Here is a 27,219-nt window from a genome sequence, read left to right as displayed (position 1 = left end):
AGCTGTGACCATGTAGTGCCGAGACGATCCAAATAATCGATCAAGCTGTATTCTCCCTTGTCATGTAACTGCAAAGTGGGCGTCCCAATGCCGTCGTCAAGTCATGGTCCGGTCCTTTGCATTCAAAGTACCTTGGGGAACACGGACAGCTCCCGAAACTGTGCCGCGACCGAGAGCCACTCCCGGTATGCTGCTACATGATGCCTCGCTTCGCCAGGCTTGGCTGGTTGCCCAATCCTTTATGGTACCTGATATTGATCCATGTTGGCCATTCACTTGGTTCGCTTGAGGCTTCGGTTAAGGTGTCTTTGTATTACCAATTCGACATTTATCCGTTTACTGTTTCTGCGCAAACGGCTGTCCTTTAACAGACGCTACTCAGGCATGGATTCCATAGAGGCAGGCAACCTCCCGTACCACATTAGCCAGTTCCTTTACAGTTTCCTTGTCCCGCGGTAGCGTGTGGCCCTTGGCGTGATCGAAGAGATAGGCAGTAGCGGGATCGCACACATTGTAAAGGGCCAAAGATCCATGGACATAAGGGTCCAAGGAGCCGACTAGAGTGCAGACGCTGTCAGCCACGTATTTATGGATGGCATTCTGGTAGGCACTTTTACTCACTAATATGACATGTAGGGATTTCAATCACGACGTCGGATTCGTCGCTCAGAATCATGTGGTGGGTGTCAGGGTCGACGGGGGGCCAGCCAGCGAAAAAGATGGCGTACTTGAACATGGGCTTGATGCCCTTCTTCTTGAAGCGCCTCTGCTCGTGAAGCAGAAGCGTGGCAGCAACAGTGGCGCCTTCCGAATAGCCAATGATGGCATCAAATGGGCCGCGCTCATCCATGATTTTAATCAGATGTTTGAGTGCATTGTCGGTACTGCGATGTGAGGTGGCGACGCCCTCGCTCATCAGCTCTCGCATGGTGTCCTCGGGACTCTCACAGTGGGGAAAGTCCCTGATTCTGGCCAGGACGTCGTCTTGGGTCTTTTCCACATCCCGGTCGGGCTCGATAAAGCGGTAATAGGGCGGCTTTCCAAAGTACGCCTCGAAGCCCTCGGGCGGCACGGCTTTGCAGGGGCCGTGGATGAAGTGGAAGGTAGCCGTTCCATCTTCAGTCAACTCCTTGACGATAGGTGCTAGGTTGAGGTGTTGTTAGACTGGATATCTTGTATAGAAGGCTTCTCTCTATTTGACGCCCTTCTTACCTAGCTGAACCTGGAACTTCTGACATGGATTATGTCCGGTCAGCAAGGCGGTCCATCAAAGAAAGCGTGCCTTGTACTTACATCGGAGCTGCCATAGGCTCCCGGAAGACAGAGAAACCGCATTGCGACAAGTAGGTGGCTTTCTTCTCGTCGCAATGAGCATAGAGATCGATCACGCAGATCAAAAGACTATAAAAGGCCCTGGGATGGAGAGGGGGGAGGCGTCAAGGTGAGGGGGCATCAGATGGACCACACTACCTGGGTCTCGGTCTGGACCAAGACGTGTACATATGATAGGAACCAGGACATATGACATATATCTACGTGGTCAGAGTATGTCCCGTCCTCATGTATGATCTCATGGGCATCCCCAGCTAGGCGCCATAGTAGAGGAAGTATGATAGATGGCCGTTGTGGTTGAGCACCCAGGAAATATCCGGCAGCAAGTTCCGATGGCCTTGACCTTTTGACCGACTAGGGTTCCAGATTCTAGAGCCGGCGGGGACATGAAAGCCGCATCGCCGCGATGTGGGTGGACGGCTGGAAGGATGTTGTGATATGCCGTGGTTAATCAGGATGATATTATCGGGCATCGGGTGAAAAATTGCCCTTAGGTTGGGGGTTGCCTTGAGAGATTGATTGAGCTTGATGAAACTTCATTAGGGGGGCGGGGGGAAAGCTTTTTGGCGAGAGCTGCAGATAGATGATTGTTTAACAGAAGGTGATGAGGTCTTGTTGGTTGGATGGATAGAAACCGTGTTAGTGATAACTTAAATTGGTTTGGTTGATTATTGCTCAGAGCCGGGGGGGTTGTTTGGGAATGGGGGAGAGCTGTACCTACACCTAGCGGGTCAGTACCGGGATAAGATCGATTAGAGGTATCGACTACCTTGACTCGAGCCTGACTCTTAGCATTTATGCGCGGCAAGTGCCGTGTCTGCTTTTCGTTTCAGGTACCGTGAACCCAATCAATGCCGTGACAAGTACCTACCATCGACCGATCAAGCCACCAATCACAGGGCGCGGTTAAACATTACTATCGATAAGAGGCTTCATCAACCCGACGACATCGATGCCTTCCGCTTCCACTCAGTCATCCTGCCCGGGCAAAGACAACTAACCAACTATCTTCACTCACTCGTCACTTCCGTGTCTGTCAACATCCAGCACCCGGACATCGACCATGGCTTGTTCCTTCCCATAGAGGCTGTGAACACCACCTCACCTTCCATTCGTCCTTTAAGCCGCGCCTGGTAAGTAATGTGACTTGACCAGGTCTACTAAGTGTACTTCGTTACTGTACTACAGTCCGCATATTGCCTTCCTCGGGCGCAGGAAATCGAGAGGGAGGGGAAAAAAAAAGAAAAAAAAGAGAAAAAAAAAGTCGCATTGATATCATGGATTGCTGTGGCATCATATGCCAAGTTGCTGCCGCCCTCCAAGATGCCATGTTACTCCCACCCCACCGTCCCTCCGCTGCCTACCCTGCCGGCCTCATCGATCCAACCTCTCGCCAGACAAATCACCTTGACTACCTTGCCTGTGATGATCTGTCATTCCACACACTCTCACACGGACGACACACTGCGAGATTAGCCGCCACACACGGGCCTGGGATGGTCATCTTGCCGGCGCTGGAGTCTGGACGATGTGGGATGGAGATGCAAATGCACTTTGACTTTGATCAAGTGAACCGCAAGCTGGATCGGCTTTCGTCTCCCTGGCACCCAGCCTGGTCTGTTCAAAGCTCCCTTCGCCCATGGCCGTCCTATCGCAGCTCCCCCCGCAGCAGCCTGCTTCTCCGGAGACTTCAGGTTTGGGACTCGGTCGACAGCCTCCGTTCTTCTCCCCAGGAGGGTCACCGGGGAATTAGTCTAGTCTCGCATATTGACTTCCTGCCAAATCGGGCCTGTGGTCCATAACCAACTTCGCACCACCCGCGTCCTTGCCATCCACGTTCATCCTGTATGCTGCAGTCTCTCCAGCTGCCGTCAGATAAGAGTCCAATTCATCCGCTCTGTTGTCTTGCTCACTTGTGGCCATCGTATTGCCCTCCTGCAAGCACATCTCAACAGACAAGCTTCTGCCCTCCTCAGACAACCGAAAGTCCTGACAAAGAAACAAGCCAACCCGACTTCCTTGACCTCCAATGGCGCCCATTGCTGTGACGCCGGATAGCTCAACCGCCAGTCCTTCTGGCGACAGCTGGAACAGTTACTTTCACGTGCGTAACGGTGACAGCCATAACATCATCAGCAACAACGGCCATGATCATGGCGAATACGCCCTCTCGGCAGCCGTAGGGAATGACCATGGCAGCTGGACTGCCGAACCTGGGATCGGCTTGAGTTCCCCTCTCCCTCCCCCCGGCCATGTTCACGATATGCCCATAGCCATTGTTGGGATGGCCTGTCGGATGCCTGGCAATGTCTCTACTCCGGCCGAATTCTGGGAGCTCTGCACTAGGGCCCGGTCTGGCTGGTCCGAAACTCCTAAGCAGAGATTCAACAGTGCCCGCTTCCATCATCCCAACCAGGGCAAAGGCGGCACTCTGAATCCCGTCGGCGGCAACTTCTTGAATGTTGACCCGGCTGCCTTTGATGCTCCATTCTTTGGTTTGACTGAAAAGGAGGCCATTTCCATGGATCCCCAGCAGCGTCTTCTTCTCGAATGCACCTTTGAAGCCCTCGAAAATGCTGGCATACCAAAGCATACCATTGCCGGAAAGGACGTTGGCGTTTTTGTCGGCGGTTCCTTTCCCGAGTACGAATCTCATCTCTTCAGAGACCCAGATACCATACCTATGCACCAGGCAACCGGTAAGTCTCTTTAGTTCCCTCCATCGAAACTACACCTGGTAGTGACGTCAACGACCTTGCAAGGCTGACACTCTGCTTTGTACATTGGCTTGAAAAGGTTGTGCATATGCCATGCAGTCCAACCGCATATCGCACTTCTTCGACCTACGAGGCCCCAGTTTCACGGCCGATACAGCATGCTCCTCTAGCATGGTAGCCATACACCTGGCTTGCCAGAGCTTGCGAACCGGTGAATCTAGCGCCGCTTTGGTCGGCGGCTGTCACCTCAACATGCTTCCCGAGTTCTGGATCTCCTTTTCGACTTGCAGGTGAGTCTAATACAACCAGCAAGGCGTCCCCTGCTATCGTAGTGTCGCCTTATCGGTTGCATCTGATCGTTCCAATGTTCTGACCATCACGGTCACAGACTGCTCTCGGATGCCGGCCGTTCATTTTCTTTTGACAATCGAGGCACGGGGTTTGGCCGTGGAGAGGGCTGTGGCATGATTGTCCTGAAGCCACTGGACCAAGCCATAAAGGACAAGGATCCCATCAGGGCAGTCATTGCCGCAACTGGTCTCAACCAAGATGGCAAGACGCCCGGCATCACTGTGCCACATGGGCCAGCGCAAGGTCAGTCAGCACCCAGAGCCACGATAATTGATCTGACTTGGATGAGAAACTGACCCCCCATTATCAATCTGAAGAGGACCTCATACGCAAAGTATATGGCAGGGCTGGCCTCGACCCGAATTTGTGCGGCTTCGTCGAGGCCCATGGAACTGGCACTAGGGTTGGTGATCCCATCGAAGCCACTGCCATTCACAATGTTTTGGGTCAAGAAAGAAGCCCACGCAACCCTCTATGGATCGGCTCTGTGAAATCCAACATTGGCCATCTGGAAGGGGCCTCCGGTATGTCATTACTACGCTACCCTTAAACATTAGCTGCCGTATTCAATACTAATTTGTTCCTGCTTCTCCGTCTCCAGGTATTGCCGGTGTCATTAAAGCAGCCCTTATGCTTGAGCGTGGCTTCATCCTTCCAAACCATGATTTCAAGCAGCCAAACCCGAGGATCCCCTGGAAAGAATGGAATTTAGAGATCCCGGTGACCCAAAGGCCGTGGCCGCGCGGCAAAAAGTACATCAGTGTCAATAATTTTGGTTTTGGTGGCACAAATGGCCATGTTGTACTGACAGCCGCACCATTCCTGCGTTCCAGAACTTCGGGGTCCTCCCATGATGACACCCTCATGGCTTCGGATAAGTCAGGGCTGGGCCGCAAGCTTTACGTCGCCACGGCTCATGACAAGGCCGGCCTTTCGCAACAGATGAAGAATATCGTGGTCTACCTTGAGCAGAGGCCCGAGATCTTCCAAGTAGATCTAACCAGCAACCTGGCTTACACGCTTGGGCAGCGGCGGTCCCTCCTGCAATGGAGAGCTGCCATTCCCGCTATCAACTCATTTGAGTTAATCGAAGCTATCAATGGAGAAAAGGCGATAACCGGTAAAGAAACCGAGCCTCTTAGACTTGGTTTTATTTTTACCGGTCAGGGTGCTCAATGGTATGCCATGGGTCGGGAATTGTACGAGCAATATCCAACGTTCAGTGCGAGTATTTTGCAGGCCGATGCCTGTTTAATCGCTCTTGGAGCGGAATGGTCACTTCTTGGTAAGCATGGGTCGCCAACACAAGGTCCCAAAAAGACATATGGCAGGATATCACTAACACAATCAATACTCTGGCAGAGGAACTCGGAAAAGATGCCAAAACCAGCAGGATCAGTGAGGCACACATTAGCCAACCATCATGTACTTCGGTACAACTAGCACTTGTTAACTTGCTACGAGGCTGGGGCCTGCGGCCAACTGCTGTTGCAGGCCACTCGAGTGGTGAGATCGCTGCTGCATATGCTGCGGGCATCATTGACTTTGAATCTGCCATGGCAATTGCCTATCATCGAGGTAGACTGATTCCTATCCTCAAAACGAAGTACCCTGAGCTTCAGGGTCGCATGATGGCGGTTGGAGGAAGTAAGAAGGAATTCACAACCCTTATCGAAGGACTACAAGCGAAGGAAGTCCGGATTGCTTGCTACAACAGTCCTTCCAGTCTAACTATTTCCGGCGATGAACCTGCCTTGGCCGAATTGGAGAGGATTTGCGAGAAGAGGCAGCTGTTCAACAGGCGTCTGGTCGTCGATGTCGCTTACCATTCCCACCACATGAACTTGGTCGCCAAGGATTACCGTGCTTCCATCGCCAACCTTCAGCCGCCAGCTCGAACTGACGTGCAGTTTCACTCTTCTCTGTATGGCCATCCTGTTGACAGTACCAATTTGCAGCCTAACTACTGGGTTGACAACTTGACTTGTCCTGTACGTTTCAGTGAGGCGTTGCAGAGCATGCTTGCGCCGGTCGGCGAGCATAAGCACGGGGTCAACATGCTTGTCGAGCTCGGCCCCCATTCCGGGCTTCAAGGACCTATCAAGCAGGTACTCAAAGAGGTCGGTGGAAGTGCACCAAAAATTCCATATGCTTCTGTTCTTGTTAGAAAACGAAACGCCGTCGAGACCGCTCTGGAACTTGCTGCACAGTTGTTCACCAGAGGGGCAAACCTTGATTTTGGTGCCGTCAATTTCCCAAAGACAACCAAACCACCAACGCTGCTGACAGATTTACCACAGTATCCCTGGAACCATTCAACCAGGTATTGGCAAGAATCTCGTATGACAGATATGCATAAGAACGCGGTTGGTTCAAGGAGCGACATTATCGGTACCTTGGCCAGCTACTCGAGCGATTTAGAGCCCACATGGCGCAACATCGTTCGCCTGGACGACCTACCCTGGCTGCGCCATCACAAAATTCAATCCTTGATCATATATCCCATATCCGCATTTCTTGCGATGGCTATGGAGGCCGCCTTCCAGAGGGCGAAAAGCAGACACTGCTCATTCGATAGGTTTCAGATGAGAGATATTGCCATAAAAAAGCCCCTAGCGATACCAGACAACGACATCGAGGTTACAATCAGTCTCCGTCCGCACCAGGAGGGTATCTTTGTTTCATCCGAGACGTGGGATGAGTTCAGGGTTTGCTCATGGTCTTCTGGCCAAGGTTGGACAGAACATTGCGTCGGTTTGATCGCGACGGTGAAAATCACAGACAATGATGTGGTACAGGGCCCACAGACTGATGATGGCTTTGAAGACCACCTACATTCTGTCGCCCCCACCATCGACAACGCACAATGGGCCTCGATCGATCCCCAGCATATGTACGAGACCCTCAACAAGCTTGGGGTTGTGTACGGGCCTACCTTTCAAGGTCTCGACAATATCAACGTGTGCGATACACAGTCAACAGGAGATCTTGTTGCTCCGGATGTCGCCAAAGAAATGCCGGGTGGGTACCTGACCGAAGCCGTGATACAGCCCGCATTTCTCGAGTCGCTCATTGGCATGTACTGGCCGGTACTTGGGGCCGGAAGCCGGCAAGTTGACACAATTTACCTACCGTCCGCGATTGAGTACGTGACCATATCTCGAAGGATAACCCAGCTGGCAAACGAGCCAGGAAATACGCTGCGCGCCATTTGCAAGGGCGAGGTCTATCCTGGCATTCATCGGCCGTTCAAGGTTCACATGGTTGCAGCCCCCGCGGGTTCTCTGGAGAACATAATCGCAATCGATGGCTTGACAGTCTCTCCTGTGCTGAACGATGATACTCGAGAGAAAAACAACACTCCCCGTGACCTCTGCTACAAACTTGAATGGGAACACATTTTGGAGCCTGAACATATGAGAAACCAGCTCCCTGTCGGTGCCCAAATTGTGATCATTCACGAGGATTCAAACTTTCAGTTGCTTGTCGCTCTGAGGTTGGCGAACGCACTTGAGCAAGCCACGGGGAGATTACCTGAAGTCGGTAAGCTTGACACAGTTGATGCAAAAGGAAAGACTTGCATCTTCCTAAATGAGTTGCTTCGTCCTCTCCTGGCCACCCTTTCGCCATCGCAGTTCTCTAGCTTACAAAAGCTTTTGACCGGGGTTGAAGCCATTCTGTGGGTAGTCAAGGGAGCTTACGACAAGTGCACCGAACCGGAAGCATATATGGTTACCGGTCTGAGCAGGTCCATCCGTTCGGAAACTGCACTTCGGTTTGCTACACTGGATCTCGATGCGGCCTCTCCCCTCTCGGAAGCCAAGGCCGCAGAGATGGTTTTTTGCGTCTTCAAGATGGCTTTTGGGTCTACTTCTTCGTCGATGAGTGAACTGGAGTTCATGGAGAGGAAAGGATCGCTTTTCACTCCGCGTATCACTCATGACAGAGAAACTGACCAAGAAGTGCAAACCTTGACAAATCCAAGAGCCTTAGAGCCAACCGCTTTTGGTGACAACGGCCGACTTCTGAGGCTAGAGATATCTGCGCCCGGTGCTTTACATACACTTCACTTCGTCGACGATCACTCACTGGAAGTGCCACTAGCAATTGATCAACTTGAGATTGAGGTTAAGGCTGTCGGCTTGAGTTTCCGGGACGCCATGGCTGCAAAGGGCCAAATTCCCATCACCATGTCGGGTGCTGAAGCAAGCGGGATTGTCGTCGCTGTTGGGAGCAGTATCTCCGCTTTCAAGGTTGGCGATCGCGTTGCAGCGCTCACGCAAGGCGCTTTTGCGACACGAACGAGGGCAACTGCAAGCTTAGCAATCAAGGTCCCAGGACACATCTCCTTTGAAGCAGCTGCCACATTGCCCCTTGGATACTGCGTTGCATACTACAGCCTGGTTGATGTCGGGCGCTTGGCTGAGGGAGAAACAGTTCTCATTCACCAAGCAGCAGGGGCCGTCGGTCAAGCAGCCATTTGCCTCGCTCAGATGATTGGAGCTGAGATTTTCGCAACGGTTGGGAGCGCTGAGAAGAAGGAGCTGCTCATCAATGAGTTCGGTCTTCCTTCCGATCATGTCTTGTACAGTCGCGACACTAGCTTTGGGCCTACTATTCGCCGTGCTACATATGGCAAGGGGGTAGATGTTATCCTCAATTCGCTGGTTGGCGATGGTCTACGGGAATCCTGGGAATCTCTCGGCAAGTTTGGACGGCTCGTGGATATAGGCAAGCGGGACGCTGCCTCAAAGTCTCGAATCGAAGTATCCGCTGCCAAGAGAAACGCTAGCTTTGTTTCTGTTGACATCTTTGCTCTGTTGGCCGAACGGCCAAAGGTTCTCAAACGCGTGTTTGCCGATGTTGCCCGACTTCTCAGATATGGAAAGGTTCGGTCGGCGAGCCCGCTATCTGTCTTTCCAGTTTCGGATATTGAGGGTGCATTGAAGATGCAACAAAGCGGCTCTACTATGGGCAAGGCAGTGGTGGCTCTAAGTGGGTCTGATTTTGTCAAGGTAAGTCCTTCAGGGCCACACTGCACCTCCTTTCTATCACGTCAGTGCTGACTCTAGGTCACAGGCCCCGCCATCACGTCGGTTAAAGGACCTCCTTCATGCCGATGCAACATATATCTTGGTTGGCGGCACCGGTGGTCTCGGAAGGAGTATTGCGCGATGGATGGCAGGAAAGGGGGCGCAAAACATCGTTCTTGTTTCGAGAAGCGCTTCCGTTACCGGCAAGGTCAAGGAACTTGCCGAAGACCTCTCTATGCTGGGAGTGAGCGTTCATGTCCGCCGCTGCAATGTGGTCAACGAGACTGAAGTAGACGAGCTCATTCGAACTGGGCTGCAGGGGCTACCCCCTATTAGAGGTATTGTGCTCGGCACGATGGTATTACACGTAAGTCCAGTGAACGCTTCGCTTAGCATGCAGCTGATTATGGTTACAGCTAACGTTTCTCTGTAGGACGTTCTCTTCGAGAAAATGACATGGACTGACTATACCGAAGTCATCAAGGGTAAAGTTCAAGGTGGTTGGAACTTTCACCGTGCATTGTTGACCTCGCCACTTGACTTCTTCGTGGCCATTTCTTCCGCAGCTGGTGCCGTGGGGAACCGTGGGCAAGCGGCATATAGTGCCGCAAACTGCTTTCTGAATTCTTTGGTTCAGTACCGGCTTGCCCATGGTCTTCCCGCGTCATCTCTTGACCTCACCGCTGTTTCCGACTCCGGCTATCTGGCTGAAGACCCGGAAAAGGCTGCTGAGGTAGCCCGGAATCTTGGTAGCGATACGATATGCGAGGCAGAAGTCCTCGCCCTGTTGCATGCCGCCATTACTGGAAAGCTCACGTTGGCCTGCAACAATCATACGATTACCGGCATGCGTATGACCTCGACAATGCGACCGTTCTGGACCGATGATGCAAAATTCAAGGCCATGCGCATGGCAGCAGAGGATGAGGCTGCAAGGAATGCATCATTGAACATGGTTGTGTCGTTCAGTGCAACTTTGAAGAATGCCAAATCACTCACCGAGGCCGAAGACGTCGTCTGCAAAGGACTGGTAGAGAAGATTTCATCTGTGTTAATGCTTGATGCGGAGGACGTGGATATCACACGATCTCTCTCACACTTTCCCCTTGATTCTTTGGTTGCTATCGAGATTCGCAACTTCATTACCCGTGACTTTGAAGCGAATCTTCAGGTGCTGGAGCTTCTATCAAGCGGGTCGATTCAAACATTGGCAAAGGCGGTATGTGCAAAGTCTAAGATCGTCTCATTCCAAGGATAGGGACGTGCTGGATATCACCATGTCATCTTCGTCTCTCCCTTAGTTTCTCTTTTAGTGCGTGTATACTGTAAGTGAAAGCAAACAGCGACGGGAGTAGCTCAGGGACACAATATTGTTCTATCAATGAATCAATATATATTTCAAGAAAAGAACCCGTGGGTCCAACTAAACCTGTCTTTTGTAAGAAACATATTATACGCTTAGAATTAACTATAATAGCAAGTCTCTACACAGCGTCGAGCTTGTATAAGAAGAGACTCATAAGGAAAGATAGTTAGTATAGGAGAAAAGAATATAAATATAATATTATATTGTAGATTATTGAATTAGTATTAATGTATTATATAAGGTTTATTCTCTACTAATATTTGCTAAAGAATGTTATATTTTTAGAAAATAAATTTGTGATAATCAACTTTTAGTCTCAAATTGAATAAAAAAAAAGCTGCTCGAGGCGGGACTTGAACCCGCGACCTTTGCATAACAAGTATCCTGAAACACAAGTATAAGAGCAACACGCTAACCACTGCGTCACCCGAGCTCGAAAGTTGCTTTATAACAGTCAATTTATGATTTATATTATTCTCTTACTAAGTGGAGAAAACTATTATACTATTAACCTATTTATACACTTATATATAAAGTAATTAAACTGTAACTAAGATTAATATAATAATAAATAGAGACTATTAATATAAAAAAACTTCTATTGATATAAAGATAAAACTCTATTTTTATACAGGGATCTACTTTTACTCTCCTAGCTATAACTTAATTAGACTTTAATATAAAGGGTTGCGAGTAGTATTTGATTACTCTTCGATTTATTACGGATTTGTAGAAATAAATTTGAATGTTATAATTCTAAATATAACTTAAATCTTACTTTTTAGATTTTTATACTAAAAACTTCTTTTATTATTATTAATAATTTACTTTCTTTTTTCTAAATTTCTTTAAGCTACAAAGCACCTACAACTCTTATAAAAGCTATAGTCAATAGAGGGAACGATGAAAAAATATAATATACTTTACTACCTTCTATTAAGGTTTTCAAAATATAAAAAGATATAGTTAAGTTTTATTTTTTATCCCCCGTACGAATACAGTTTCTACAAGGGTATAGGATAGGGAATTTAAAGGCAAGGCTAAGTATTATAGGCAAAGGGTAGATGGTAGATATAAATATGTATAATTGTATAAAGGAGAAAGGAAGAGAAGTGTAGCCGAGTGCCCGGAAGACTAGCCTTATAAGGACGGCCGTTGGCGGGTTTATAAACCCGCGGTAGGTAGCGCTCTCTAATTAATCAACTACCGATAATACGCTAGTAAAAATTATAATAATAAAGGTTTAAGAAGCTACTATACGCTAGTATTAAATATAAGATATATAGGCTAACTTTATGATACTTCCCTACTATCACGGGGCATAAGGGCACCGTTGGGGGTAAGGTAGGATATACATTGTTGTACGAGGGAGGAGAAGGGAAAGTGTGTGTAGAGGACTAGCTATATAGGCGAGAGCCTAGATTGGGCCAGTCCGTACGCGTATACATACGTGGGATTGTACATAACTAGAGCCGTTAATAGTTCTAGAATAAAGGCGTGTAGTATAACTATATTATAGGCTAGCTCTATAATATTATCCCTCCTCAAAAGAAGTTTGTAGAATTGAAAAATATATATATATATATAATAATAGATCCTTATTTAAAATAATTGTAATCTACTAATTGTATGAGGGGCATCTTCCCGGACTATATATCTATTAACTATTATTTAATTTTATTAAATATTGAATATAGTTATCCTCTACGTCCTTATTAACTGTTATATTAATAGCTTTGTTATTACCATATTTGGGAGTAGCTTTATATTAGTTATAGAGGCTATTTCTTATGAGAAGTACTTAGAGCGGCGATACAGGGGTTCCGGTATAGGAGTAGCCGGGGGTTCTAGAAGGCTAGGGGCAATTAGGGAATCGGAAGCGAAGCGCTGGAGGACTTTTTAAACTCCCGGCGGTATTAACTTATTTAGGTTTTCGCAATAGAACTATTGGAAATAGTATTCGTAATTAATAATATTAGTAATAGGTTCCTAAGTAGGATTCCTAATCTTCTACTTAATATAGTAGTACTAATGAGTATTATTGCCTATTTAAATGTAATTAATAAACTTTTCAAAAGTCTATTCCTTATATTTAGGTCCTTCAAAAAACGACGCCGAAACCGGAAACGCTGATTTCTAGTCGAGGAGTGCTCTAAAACAAAAACTAATAACGGAAATCGACTTAGGAGGATTATTTACATCCCTTACGATATCCTACGACGAATGTAGCGATAGTATTATATTATCGTTACTAATAACTATAAATAACGGTACTCGTAGGCTCGAAAATAGTATCTATAACCCGTTCGTAAAAATTTCTATATGTAACGACCCCGAAGTTATATTTATTGTAAAAACTTCGGACAAAACGGAGGAAAATAATAAAATATTAAAAAAGTTCATTATTAAAACGAATAAATTTATAGACTATAAGATTATTTCGACCGAGGACCGACATTAAATTTAAAAATTATTTTTCGAATTCGCGCAGGCTCGTATCGGAAAAAGTAGGTCTACGCGACCCAAGGCTAATAAGGTTAGAACTAATTAATTCATTATTAAAAAGGATTTTAATAATTTAAAGAAAGATATTTTAAAGGAAATTAAGAAAGGTACCTAAAAGGTATCGAAATAATAGGCCAATATTATAACAAAAGCTATCCTAAATAAAATTAGTATTACCTTCTAATAATTATCTACTACTATTACTAAAACATTTATCCCTTCTAATTTTAAATAGTAATTTACTATTAAAGGAATAACTATTACCGCCGAATTTATAAATTATTTGAACGAAAATACAAAGACGGCTGTAGCGATAATTCTAGGTCGGAAGAAATTAAGTTTAATAATTAAAATAGCTATTAAAATATTAATATTTAAAGACTATAAAATTATTTCTAATAAATTTGTATATAATTAATATTAATAAAACTATATATAAATTACGGAAATCTTTAGTAAGGAGGCCTTTATTACTATAAATATTATAAATATATTAGTCCAGAGTGTACCCTAAAGTAATATTAATAATTATATTATATTAAAAAGTATTAATAAACGTAGCGAAGGATAGAAATAAGGAGGTAACTATTATAAAAATCCGGCTTTAGAAACGAAGGGACGGAGAGAATGAAGGCTTACTCCTAATAGAAGTTACTATTTTGAAGGCGGCGAATTTCCTTCAAAATAACCTCTTCCTTTAGAACGGCGATATATACCCTTATAAACTATTTTAAACTTCGAATAACGTCTAATAGTACTTTGAATATTAAAGAATTAAATATACAATAGAATTCTATTACTAAGAAGATATTTACGTTCGTTATAGCGAAATTAAATATAAACGAGACTATTTTAATAAAATAAATTATACTTCGAATAAAAATGAATTACTAATTTATTATAAATTATATAGGAAGAAGGGATACTTTATTTATAATTATAAAGAAAACCCCCTTTTCGGGAAAGTTATTACGAAGATATTTATTATATACGCTAAGAGGCCGCGGGTATTCGCCCCCCTCTATAAAAACCCGGCTAAAAAAATATTAGAGCCGGTAATAAAGACTATAAATAAGGGTAACCTACCGGACGCCCTTCCTAATTCCCGTACTATTTTACTCTAAAGAAATAAATTGGAGGAAGTGTAAAAAAAAGGCGGCCAAAAAAAATTATTAGCCCAACCCTCTAACTAAAACCCCTAGCCTAATAAGGTTTAATAAACGTATACCATCTATACTCCTAAAATATAGGGAATTAAACGTATAATAGTAATAGTATTTATATAATTATAATTCACCTAAAGGGAGTAATACCCCTATCCTCCGCTAAAGGATTTATAAGAACCTTATTTTAAAGTAACTAATAATCTAATTAAAAATACTTTATTAAAACGTGGGGAAATTATATAAAAGAGAGAAATCTTTATTCGAATAAAAAGAAACTTATAATATTATAATAATTTAGGAGCTAGGTGAAAATTTAAATAAAAATATTTATCGTCCTAGGGGCGGGAAGTATTTTGGAATCGATTATATAAAGTAGGGAAAAGCGGTAACATATATAAATAAGAAATAGAATTTAAAGGACTTTAACTTCTAGGTTGGAAGGAATTAAATTATAATAACGTTTGAAAATTCAAAGGAACCTACAACCGTCTATTCTGTTTATTTACATATTTTAATATAAAGAATATTAAAATATTAATAAGGGTCCCTACTCTTTAAATTCTTTATAACCGGGCCCTTAGTAGGATATTAAATTATTACTATTGGGGACTTTATTTTTTACTATTCTAATTAGGATTTAGAGAATAAGATTAGTTTAAGGGCTATATACCTCTTTATATAGGTATAATGCTAAAGGGTTGGTCTATTTACCCTTTATAGTAAATTAATAAAATTTAATAATATAATACGGAGAGAGAAATATAGAATAATCAATTATATATACTTATTACCCGGGGTTAAAGCCGAATATTAGGGAGTGTAATAGTACGAATAAACTAATTCAAATTATTATCCTTAGGAAATTTAAATCCAAATAGGAAGAAAGAATAGGAAGGTAAACGCAAAAGGAGGTTATAATTAGAATTTTATAAATATAATAAAAGTAAAGGAGGCAATAGAGAGATAGATTTCGGTCCTAAGAAAAATTTAATAAAATAGAAGATTTCGAGTTAGGTTTTTATAGGCTCGACGGAGGATTTACTAATATTATAAAAGAATTCGTCCTATATTAGAAGAAAGGTTAGGGAAAGAGAGCGAATTAATTAACGTTAGAATATAAAATAACTATAAAGGAAGCGTAGCGAAAATACTAAATATAATTTGAATACTAAATACTATCGAATTAAAAAGAATTCGTTATAATAATAATAAAAAAGAAGAAGATAATTTCGAAAGTATAGTAGGTTATATAGTATAAAGGTATTATCGAGGTTTTAAAGAATATAAATTAATTCTAGCCTTTAATAAAATAGGCCTAGACCCGAAATTATCGTCCAATAAATCTATTTAAACTACTAACTTTCCGAACTAGTAAGGGGGTAATAAAAATCGAAAATTATAGTAGTAAAATTAAAAGCTTTACTAATTACTTCTTCCTAAAAATAAATATTCCAATAAAACATTTATTAAATAAGACTAAATTAATGAGTAGTATCAACCTAATAGTTAATAGTAAACTAATTACTAAGAAGGACGTTTAAAACGTTCTTTCCCAAATAGTACTTAATAAAACCCCGGGCGTTAATTAATATTTGAATAGAATTTTTAAAATTATATAAATGATTATTTTAGTAAGTAATAGTATATTTAGTAATTATTAGCCTTTAATTCGGATACTTTCTATAATAGTTTAAGGATATAAAAATAATTATCTTTAAAAAGTTAAAAAAAAGTATTACCTAATAAAAGCTAGTAGGTGTATAGAAAGTTATTTTACTATTTAATAATATTAGAAAAATCGTTAAAGCCCTTATAATTAAAAGAGTTATATAAATAATTAAAGAATTCAACCTTTTACTAGACGATTAAATAAGTAATTAAATTAATTATTTGATAAAATTTATAATCCGGGTAATTATTAATATAATTTATATAGCCTAAAAACTTAGAGCTATAATATCCTTTATATTCCTCGATTTGAAGGGTATATTTAATAGGGTTAATTATACGTAGCTTCTATATATTTTGCATGAAATGTAACTCCCAATATAAATTATTAAATAGGTAGCGAACTTTATTATAAATAGGAGAGGTACTCTCTCCTTTAATAATAAAACGTTTCGCCCCTATACTATTATAGTAAATGTACTTTAAAGCCCCCCCTCTTACCTATCCTTTTTATTCTCTTTATTATTCGATTATATTAGAAGTTAGTAATAATCCCAAATATAATTATAGTTAGTTTTATAAATAATATTGATATTATTATAATAGTTTGTATTACCGAAGAGAATTGCCGGACTTTATAAATAGTATAGGAGATATATTTAAAATAAATTGGGGTGAAAAGTATAGAATTCGAAGTAAATAAAACGGAATTAATATATTTTATACAGATGAGGGTACCAAGGACGGAAACTCTGCAATTTAAGGATATAGTACTTTAATTTATAGAATTAATAAAATTCCTAAGGGTTTAACTAGACTATAAATTCAATTTCCGGGCTTATACGGAAGTTGTAAAGTAAAAAAATAAAAATTTAAACGAATATACTTATAAAATTGGCGTTTACTCTGGGGGCACCCGGGCCGTCCTACGGGGGCACCCAACCTTATTGGGGCACCCACGCGGGTTAGGGTTTAACGTGTAGATTGATTCTTTCAACTATTTAGTACAGCTAGACACCAATCGTACAGCCGCCTTTCTATTACAAACATGCCAAACTAAACCAGCTGGTGGAACCTCCATTTCCACATCTAAGTACAACCCTCCCCCCACCCCCCCTAGCTAGCATTTGGTAATTTTGAGCATACCTTATAGACTTCTATAACTATAAAGCCAGAACAGGCCAAAATGGTCTATACGTACCTACGTAAATATCAATTGGATTCATCACTTATTTTCTTTTATACAAACATTTCTACGTGACATCACTGTCATTTTTGGTAGTGCATGTAACGCTATGGAAATTACTGTGTAATTGATATCTTACTTCGGAATTACATACTAAGGATTGAAATATGGGTGCCCCAAAAAGGTTAGATGCCCCCGTAAGACGACCCGGGTGCCCCCAGAGTAAATGCCATAAAATTAGTAGTAAAAACCTAGGGTTACTCCTTTATTCGAATAAGGGAAATATATACTAAATATATTTGTAATATTATTATATATAAAGCTTTAATGTTTTATTAATTAACCGAAACCTATAGGAAATTACAAGAGCTTATAAATAGGCTAGCGAAATACTAAATTAAATATTTAAGAATTATTACTAAGGCGTATAAAGTTATACTAATATAAAATTTAGAAATAGAAACCTTTTATCTACTGTTCGACTTCTATCTTAATAAAAGAGTCCGGGCCTTTAAAGAAAGGTTCGTCGGTATAGATTAAGTAAGGTTTATTTAAAGAATAGTAATTTAAATAGCTAATTATAATCAGATATAATAAATTAGAAGTTATTTACCTATTAATAAACTAAAGAATAGTATAATTAAAATTAAATCGGCTAGAATATATATACTAACGGAAAAGCTATTAGTAATTGTGGCCCGTCCCCTCCGAGGAGTTAGGGACCCTACTACTATTATTATAAATTCTAGAATTTATAACTATTAACCGAAAAGAGTAATTAGAAGATACAATAAATAGAAAGTAAGTATTATACTTTGATTACTAATTAGTAGCAGTAATAAATAAATTGAATTAATAGTACCAATTTACTATTGCCGACCTTATCCCTAAATTTGGTAGCGAAGTTATTTAACGATATATAGTTAGCGGGAAAAAAGAGAAGAAAAGAAGGAGAATTCAAAAATTGGAGAAAAACAACGACGAACATATTACGGGGCAAGGCGATACTGAACGTATAGGGTAGAATATAATTTATATAATTGTACAAGGAAGAAGGGAAACTATGGAATTTGTATGTAGCGACTCATCCTATATAGGCGAAGGTAAGCCGCATCCTTAGTATATATAACCGGAGCCTCTAGGAGCGAATAGCCAATTAAGGAGCTTGTATTGGCCTAGTAGCTGCTATAGTAGTAGTAAAATTAAACGAATTAACTAATTAGAGAGCGTATATTAATTAGTAGTTATAGCCGTAGTAATATTGCGATTAGATAATAGTTATAGGCTAGCCTTTTAATATTACCCCGGGCTTAAAATACCTTCGGGCGCTAAAATATATAGAAAAAAAAATATTAATCCTCCTCCCTTAGGGACTCAAGGCCCTCTATTACTATACTTATAACCTGTTTAAGGGTATTTATAACCGGTTTCGAGTATCGAAGCGACCGTCTTATAACTAGTATTATTATTAATAGTCCCGGCCTAATATAGTTATAAACCTTATTTAAGGCCTAGGTAATATATTTATACTTTTTTTCTATAGTAATCTACTATAAAGGGATAGGGAATTTTAGATTATTAGTATAGAATTCGTAAAAGATATTAATATAATATTTTATATTATTAATGAATTCCTAAATTAATACGTATAGCTTGTACTAAATAACATAGTATTGTTATTTATTATTTTCGAAATAATAAATATTAATTCCTTCGAAGGATTATTTAATTTTATTTTCGGCGTTATTAGTCTATTTTATTACCTTCCCCTAATTAGCCAGGATATTTTACGTACTATTCTACCCTAGTATACCTTTCTTTATCTACGGTCCTACTATATTAATATAGAAAGTACGCCTATATTTTATATTTAATAGTAAATTAAGTATAATTTAATAGTTATCAACTATAGCTACCTCGAAAGGCCCTTCCTATAGGAGTAATAATTTTATTTAGGGGCGGCTAATAGTAAGGTTTATAGTATTAAAAAGTACTTTATCCTTAAAGTAGTACTATATACGTTAGAATAATAATTATTAGTACTCTCCTTATAGTATATCTATATACGTTTTATTATTACTATAATTTTTTAAAAGACTTTTTTAAACCGTTTAGTAATTTTATTAGCTTCAAAATACTCTATATATTATAAATTAAAGAGGCCGGAAGGGTAAAGTTATACCGGCTCGACGCCTATCCTAAGTAGAAATTGTAATTAGTAAAGAAGGGGGAAACGCCCGTTGAGTCCGACTTAGTATTATTACTTATAAATTCAATAAGAGTTAACTAATTAATTTAATCATCCTAGGTCTAATTTATATAGGTATGAAAGTAATATTCTATTTCTATATTAATGTATTCTATCTATCTATTAGGCTATTAATAAAAAATCGAGGAAGGCCTCAATATAATACCCAACCCTTAAAATAAGTACCTTCTAGAATTATAATACAAATTAAGAGCGTCTATCCAATACAATTATATTTTGTAACCTATAGAGGGCGAAGACCTTATCTATAAAACGCTTAGTAAGTTTATCGGCTATTAATATTTCTACCGGAATATAGTATCGTATTTTAGTTAATTTATTAACGATAACGGTAATATATTTAAACTCTCGGCCCCTTTTTTTATATAGGGTTATAAATATAATGAAATTTATAGTAATATTTTTCTACAATACGAACGGTACTAGTAGTGGTTTTAAAAGGCCTGTTAGAGGAGAGGAAAAATATTTTGTCTTCGTATATTATAAATATACTTTATAATATAATTGTACTATTCTATCTATATCCAATTAATAGAAAAACCTATTTAATATTATATACGTTTTATTCCGTCCTTAATAGCCTACCGGCGCGACCTTACAATAGTATTAAATAAACTATAGTTAAAGGGTAGCGTTAGCAGGGTTTAAAATAATTATTGAATATTTATATACCCGTCTATTAATAATATAATACTTAGTAAATACTATTTTCCTTATTTCGTATTAAATAATTTTAAACTATTTATAATAGTTTAAGTTAATAATAGTAGTAACGATATTTTAATAGAATACGGAATTATAATAATTAGCCTTAATTAGTTCGTTGGGGGATATTTCCTCGGTATTAAATTCGTTAAAAGTAATATAGTTTATAAATATAGACGGGTCGAAGAGGGTTTTATTCGTAATTAATAGCCGGTTATTATTTATATTATTAGGTATATCCTCCAGCTTCCGGCTTAGTGTATTGGGTTGTATTTAGAGAGTATTTGGCCGATTTTTAATTATAAAATAAAATTAGGAAAAGAAATACAATTAATATATATACCGGTACGTAAACTTTTTATTTATAATAAAAATCTATAGACTGTAATAGTTTATTAGAATTTTAAAACCGTTTTAAGTATATTAAAACTCTAGGGACTATTCTTTAAATACTTTAATAATAATTAGCAATTCCTTATTATAAATATTATAAATATATTCGGCCGTCGAATACTTTTAATAGAAGTAAATTACCGGATAGAAAACTTTCTCATCGTTATACTAGGATAGCGTACCACTTAACGCTTAATTCTAAGTATTTATCTTAATAATAATCAGTTTTAATTAATCGAAGATTTTGAGGATTAGTCCTATAGTAAATACTCTTTTTATTTCTTTTAAAACTGTTTATTAAACCTCGCCCTAGGATTATATAGCCGATTTTATAATTAAGTTTTATAAAGGGGCTATAATAATAGAAAAATAATCGATAAAATTCTTATAAAAATTTACGAAACTTAAGAAATATTAAAACTATTATTGTAATTATAGTACCTCCTACTCGGCAATAGCCTTTACCTTCTCTAGGTCTATCTTAATACCCCTTAGTATAATAATTAGCCCGAAGTACTTAATTCGCTTAATATCGAATTTATATTTATTAATATTTAATTGGAGGCCCGCGTTAATTATATACTATAGGACCTTATTTATATATACTATATATTCGGTTTAGTTCTTAGAATATATTAGGATATTATTAAAGTAGGTAATAATATAAATATTTAAAATATTATATAGTATATTATTAATATAATACTAGAAAATACTCAGAGCGCTTTACAATTCGAAAGGCAATACGAGGGATTCGTAGAGGCTGAACCGTATAATAAATATAATAAATTATTTATAGCCTTCCTAAATATAAATATAATTAAATACTATAATAATATTAAACTTTGTAAAAACTTTAGTATAATAAATTATATTTAGAATTTCTTTAATAAGTAGGAGGGGGTAACGAATCTTTAGGGTTATATTATTAATACTTCGATAATTAACGTAAATGTAGATTCTGCCTCCTAGCTTTTTAATTAGTAATAATAGTAATATTACTATAAATTAGGAGGATTGGATAAACCCTTTTTAAAGTTAATTGTCGACCTATTTTTAAATAATAGAAGCTTTTATTAAAGAGATTACTTAGTAGTAGGTATTAGGGGGCTATTCCTTTAGAGTGAATTCGATTTTATAATTATAAGTATATAAGGGGGGAATTTTCCGGCGTTCTAATTATAGAAAGCTTTAATCCCATTCTAATATTTTTAATGGAATTTCGCTTTAATTTCCTTACTAGTTTTAATTAAATAGTCCGCTTTTTTATAGAACTTCTATATATCCTCTTCTATAATTTTGATTATAATAACTTCGCAAATTACTATATTCTCGCTTAAATATCTTAAGAGGAGTATAGTATTAATAATAATTATAGTTTATAGCTCCTCTAGTTCTATATCCCCCGTATAAGTATTAATATACCCGTAGAAGCACTTAAGTAGTTCAATTTTATATTACTACCCCCGGCCTTTGTAAATATCCTACATTATCTATTCTATAAAATTATTATATAATTTACCTTTATGGAGGATTATAAGCTTTTTTAAATTCCGCGTAGATTATAAAATATAATTATAAAATCTCCTATTTACAAAGTTAATTAAATATTATAGTATTAATATTTGTAATATTTATAGGATCGACCCGCTCTATAACCGCTAGCGGATACTCCCTAATAATAATTTCTATAATTAGGGGGTTACTTCCGTAGTGTAACTTTAAATAAAGTAATTGGGGGTCGATAGAATTATTATTCTCGGATAATAATATAACTATATTTAAAAAACCGGCTACTAATTATTATACTCTATAAGAGAATAGTACCCGGAGGGTTAGTAAAAGGCTTCTTATCCCTCTTAAATAGTCCGAAGATACTATTATTATTTTTTTAATATTAGTAGTTAACCCGGTTATATAATTCCTAATTTTAATTGAGGGCGGGAAGTTTATTATAATCTCCTAATTAGATTCTTTAAGTTTAGTAGCCTTATTAGGCCTATATTAGAATATAATAATAATGATTATATTCTTCCTATCCGGCTCCTCCGGCCTATTAATTTTAATAAATTTATAATAGGGTATTTTATGTATTACAAACCTACCTTCGCTATTCTAAATTTCTACTAATTGATTTTTTCAATTTATACTCGCTAGTTTCCCAATTTTAATTTTAATCGAATAAACTTCTAAGTCGGTCTCTATACTACCTATAATCCCGTCGAACTTATAATTAAATTCCTAATATCGTTTAAACTTCCCGGCCTTAATAGTAGAATTAATAGGAAATTTACGTATTTTTTTAAAATAATCTACTATTTCCGTTTAAAATTCTAGGGAATTTATAGGGGGGGGGGACTTATTAGAGTCGGTTTTAAATAAGAGATTATAATAGATTGTTTAAATGTAAGAAGATTAAATTAAATAGTAAAGCACTTAAAATACCCTCGTTTAGTAACTGTCTTTAGGAATTGAAGGTTAAAGGAAATACCTCCGTCCTTGGAATATAATTCCCCGTCTTCGTTTAACGTTTAGGGGAAGTAAAGCTATTGTTATTTACTATATTATCTTTTAGGTCGCTAGCCTAATAATATTAAGGAAGGAAAGAATAATAATTAATATTTAGTACTACTTTTAAGAACGCTGGTATTCCGGTAGGGAAATACCTAGTATTATATTTACTAAAAAATATAACCTTCCTATTAATTTATAAAATAGATAATTTGTAGCGCTTTAACTATAATAGGCCCAAAATTACTAGGTAAATTAGGGAGGAATTATATACTAAAAAGGTAATAGTCTCCATATAGTGCCCAATAAGGAGGTTCGTAACTAAACCTCTAATAATAAAACCCTTTATAATACTATTAACTAGCGTAAACTTCTTAGGACGAATAAACCTAAATGTAGTAAAGCTATTTCGCCTTATAAGGTATAGTCTAAAAAAATTAGGGCGGAGTAGCTACTATTAACGAATATAATATATAGTATTTTATATAGTCCAAAAAGGAAATGAGAAGAAAAGAATATTAAATTTTAATTAAAACTATGTAACAAATTAATAACAACTATTTCGAATATTTTATTAGTACTCTAAAGGTTCTCCTATATAGGCCTTTATTATCTCTATAAACGACTATTCATACAATTTAACTATTTCCTTAATTATTAGTACCGGGTATATTGTATTTATTTTCTTCGTCCCTACCTCCTTCGGCGCCGGTAGTATATAAATTAGTATTACTATAGCCTTATTAATTAGGGGAGGGTTGGCTACTATTAGAATAAGCGCCGCGCCCTTTGTAATTGCCGTGGCCGCTATAACCCTAATTAGTATAATTACTATAACATCCAGTAAATTATAAGGATTTACTACCGTAATTAATATTATTTTCATAATTACGTATAATATAGCCCTCCTAGCTATACTTCCTCCAAAAGCTTTCCCTTATTTATTAATTAATAATATTAAAATAAATAGTTTGAAATATATAAATTGCATCGAAGTCTATAGTATTACTACCCGAACTAAACGACGCCGAAACCGGAAACGCTGATTTCTGGTCGAGGAGTGCTCCAAAACGAAAACTAACAATAACAATCGACTCGGGAAGGTCGTCTACATCCTTTACAATATCCTATAACGAATATAGTAATAATATTATATTATTATTACTAATAATTATAAATAGCGGTACTCGTAGGGTCGAAAATAGTGTTTATAACCCGCTCGTAGAAATTTCCGTATATAATAACCCCGAAGCTATACTTATTACGAAGACTTTAGATAAAACGGAGGAAGATAATAAAATATTAAAGAAGTTTATTATTAGAGTAAATAAATTTGCGGATTATAATATTATTTCAACTAAGGACTAATATTAGGTTTGAGAATTACTTTTTGAATTCGTACAAATTCGTATTAAAAAAAGTAGGTCTATATAACCCGAAGTTAATAAGGTTAGAACTAACTAATTTATTACTAAGAAGGATTTTAATAATTTAAAGAAGGATATTCTAAAGGAAATTAAGAAAGGTATCTGAGAGGTATTAAAATAATAGGCTAATATTATAGCGAAAGTTATCCTAAATAAAATTAGTATTACCTTCTAATAATTACATATTACTATTATTAAAAAGTTTGTTGCTTTTAATTTCGAATAGTAAGTTACTATTAAGGGAGTAATTATTACCACCGAATTTGTAAACCGTTCGAACGAAGATATAAAGACGGTTATAGTAACGACCCTAGGCCGGAAAAAATTAGGTCTAATGATTAGAATAGCTATTAGAATACTAATATTTAGAGATTATATAATTATCTTCAATAAGTCTATACGCAATTAATATTAATAAAATTAGGTATAAATTATAGAAGTCTTTAGTAAGGAGGCTTTCATTATTATAAATATTATAAGTATATTAGTCCGGGGCGTGCTTTAGTATAATATTAATAATTATATTATATTAGAAGTAATAATAAATGCGGTTAGGGATAAAAATAAGGAGGTGGTTATTATAAAAATTCGGTTTTAAAAGGGAAGGGATAGAGAGAATTAAAGTTTATTCCTAATAGAAGTCGCTACTTCGAAGGTGGCGAGCTTCTTCTAAGATAACTTCTTCCTTTAGGATAGTAGTATATACCTTTACAAACCGATCTAAACTTTAAGTAATATTTAGTAGTATTTTGAATATTAGGGAATTAAATATACAATAGAATTCTATTACTAGGAAAATATTTACGCCCGTTATAGTAAAGTTAAGTATGAAGGAGATTGCTTTAGTAATGTAAATTATTCTTTGAATAAAGATAGGTTATTAGTTTACTATAAATTATATAAAAAGAAGGGATATTTTATTTATAATTATAAGGAGTACCCCTTTTTCTAGAAGGCTAGTATAATAGTGTTTATTATATACGCCGAAAGGTTGTAAGCGTTCGCCCCCCCTCGTAAAAACCCAATTAAAAAAGTATTAGAATTAATAATAGAGATTATAAATAAGAGTAATTTACCGGACGCCCCTCTTAATTCTTATATTATTACTACCCTAGAGAAATAAATTAGAAGAAGTATAAAAAGAAAGCAGCTAAGAAAAATCGTTAGTCCTGCCCCGCGACCGAAATTTTTAATTCAATAAAACCTAATATATATATATTACCCGCGGTCTTAAAATATGAGAAATTAAATATATAATAGTAATAGCGTATATAAAATAACAATACCCTTAAAGAAAGTAATACCCTTATCCTCTATTAAAAGATTTAGAGGAACCCTATTTTAGGGTAATTAATAATCTAATTAAAAATATTTTATTAGAACGTAGGGAAGTTGTATGAAAGGGGAAAGCTTCTATTCGAATAAAAGGAGATTTATGATATTGTAATAATTCAGGAGCCGGGTAGAAATTTAAATAGGGATATTTATTATCCTAGGAGCGGGAAGTATTGTGGAATCGATTATTTAAAAAAAGGAAGGGCGATAATATATATAAATAGAAGTAGAATTTAAGGGACTTTAACTTTGAAACTAGAAGGGATTAGATTATAGTAATATTTAAAAATTTAAGGCATTTTACAATTATTTATTCTATTTATTTATTTATCCTAATATAAAGAATACTAGACGTGCTGACCCCAACCCCGGTCACCCCCTACCCTCGGTTATATAACTTTATTACTAGAAGCTAAATAGCATTGTAAACTAGCTACTTTTGCAACGTTTTTAATAGTTCAAAATATTATAATTCTATTCCTAATATTCTTTAATAATATAGAGGATTAATTAGAGGGCTCTCCCTAACTCTTAAAGCAATCTCATCGTTATTATTATTATTATAGTAAGCCTTCTTTACTTAGGACCCTCCTTTAAAGTATTACGAGTTTAAATAATCTCTTTTATATATATAAATTTATTATTACCCCCTTCTTTAACCTTCCTTTTACCTTTAGGCGTCTATAATTCTAATTGAATTTATAAATATTAAATCTAATAATCCTTAATAGCGAATTTAATATTCTTAATATTAAGGGCCTTAACTACCTTAGTAAAAATAATCCTAACATTATAATCAATAGAGGAGAAATTATAAATACCTCCTAGTATATCTCTAAGCTTTTAAAAGGTAAGAAAAATATTATTACTTTATAAAATAAACTCTATTAACAGTATTCTAAGTAGTAAAGGCTAGGCTAGTAAAATATTATTATTAATAATTACCTTGGGGTCGTTATTAATAATAAATTTATTTACTAGTTAGATTCCTATTTTTCTAAACCCTAATTTAATATTTCTAATATTCACCCCCCCTTTTAAACGCTTTTTAATTAATACTTGAGGAATTATTATTTATTTATTAGCACAAATACTAAAAAACTAACGAAATCCCTAATTAAATCACTAAAATATAATTTAACGGATAAGAAGATAGAGTAATTATATAATTAAATCTTATAAGAAGTATAAGAGGGTAAAAGGAATAATTAAATATTATATTAAGATACTTTAATAAGGAAGTAGTCAATTATAT

The 27,219-nt window shown here is 37.4% G+C and overlaps 3 protein-coding genes across 3 annotated transcripts; 2 read left to right on the top strand and 1 right to left on the bottom strand.

Annotated features, from left to right (window-relative positions):
• Window positions 1-378: 378 nt before the first annotated feature.
• On the bottom strand, window positions 379-1,335 carry NEUTE1DRAFT_140947 (uncharacterized protein; the record flags this gene model as incomplete). Its single annotated transcript, XM_009856285.1, has 4 exons — window positions 379-557; window positions 622-1,143; window positions 1,213-1,231; window positions 1,294-1,335. The coding sequence occupies 4 exons, from the start codon at window positions 1,333-1,335 to the stop codon at window positions 379-381; spliced, it is 762 nt and encodes a 253-aa protein (XP_009854587.1).
• A 1,253-nt stretch (window positions 1,336-2,588) lies between these two features.
• On the top strand, window positions 2,589-2,815 carry NEUTE1DRAFT_118271 (uncharacterized protein; the record flags this gene model as incomplete). The annotated part of the gene is made up of 1 exon (XM_009856284.1): window positions 2,589-2,815. A coding segment is annotated over one exon (204 nt), but the record flags the coding sequence as incomplete, so codon positions are not given.
• A 546-nt stretch (window positions 2,816-3,361) lies between these two features.
• NEUTE1DRAFT_140946 (uncharacterized protein) lies at window positions 3,362-18,484 on the top strand (the record flags this gene model as incomplete). The annotated part of the gene is made up of 9 exons (XM_009856283.1): window positions 3,362-4,031; window positions 4,129-4,339; window positions 4,438-4,643; window positions 4,718-4,924; window positions 5,002-5,685; window positions 5,763-9,415; window positions 9,480-9,800; window positions 9,867-10,652; window positions 18,467-18,484. 9 exons carry the CDS (start codon window positions 3,362-3,364, stop codon window positions 18,482-18,484), a joined length of 6,756 nt encoding a protein of 2,251 aa, XP_009854585.1.
• Window positions 18,485-27,219: the final 8,735 nt, after the last annotated feature.

The sequence above is a fragment of the Neurospora tetrasperma genome (assembly GCF_000213175.1).
Source record: "Neurospora tetrasperma FGSC 2508 unplaced genomic scaffold NEUTE1scaffold_6, whole genome shotgun sequence".
NCBI lineage: Eukaryota > Fungi > Ascomycota > Sordariomycetes > Sordariales > Sordariaceae > Neurospora > Neurospora tetrasperma.
Note: the sequence above shows the minus strand (reverse complement) of the source record. Positions and strands in the feature narration are given on the sequence as shown.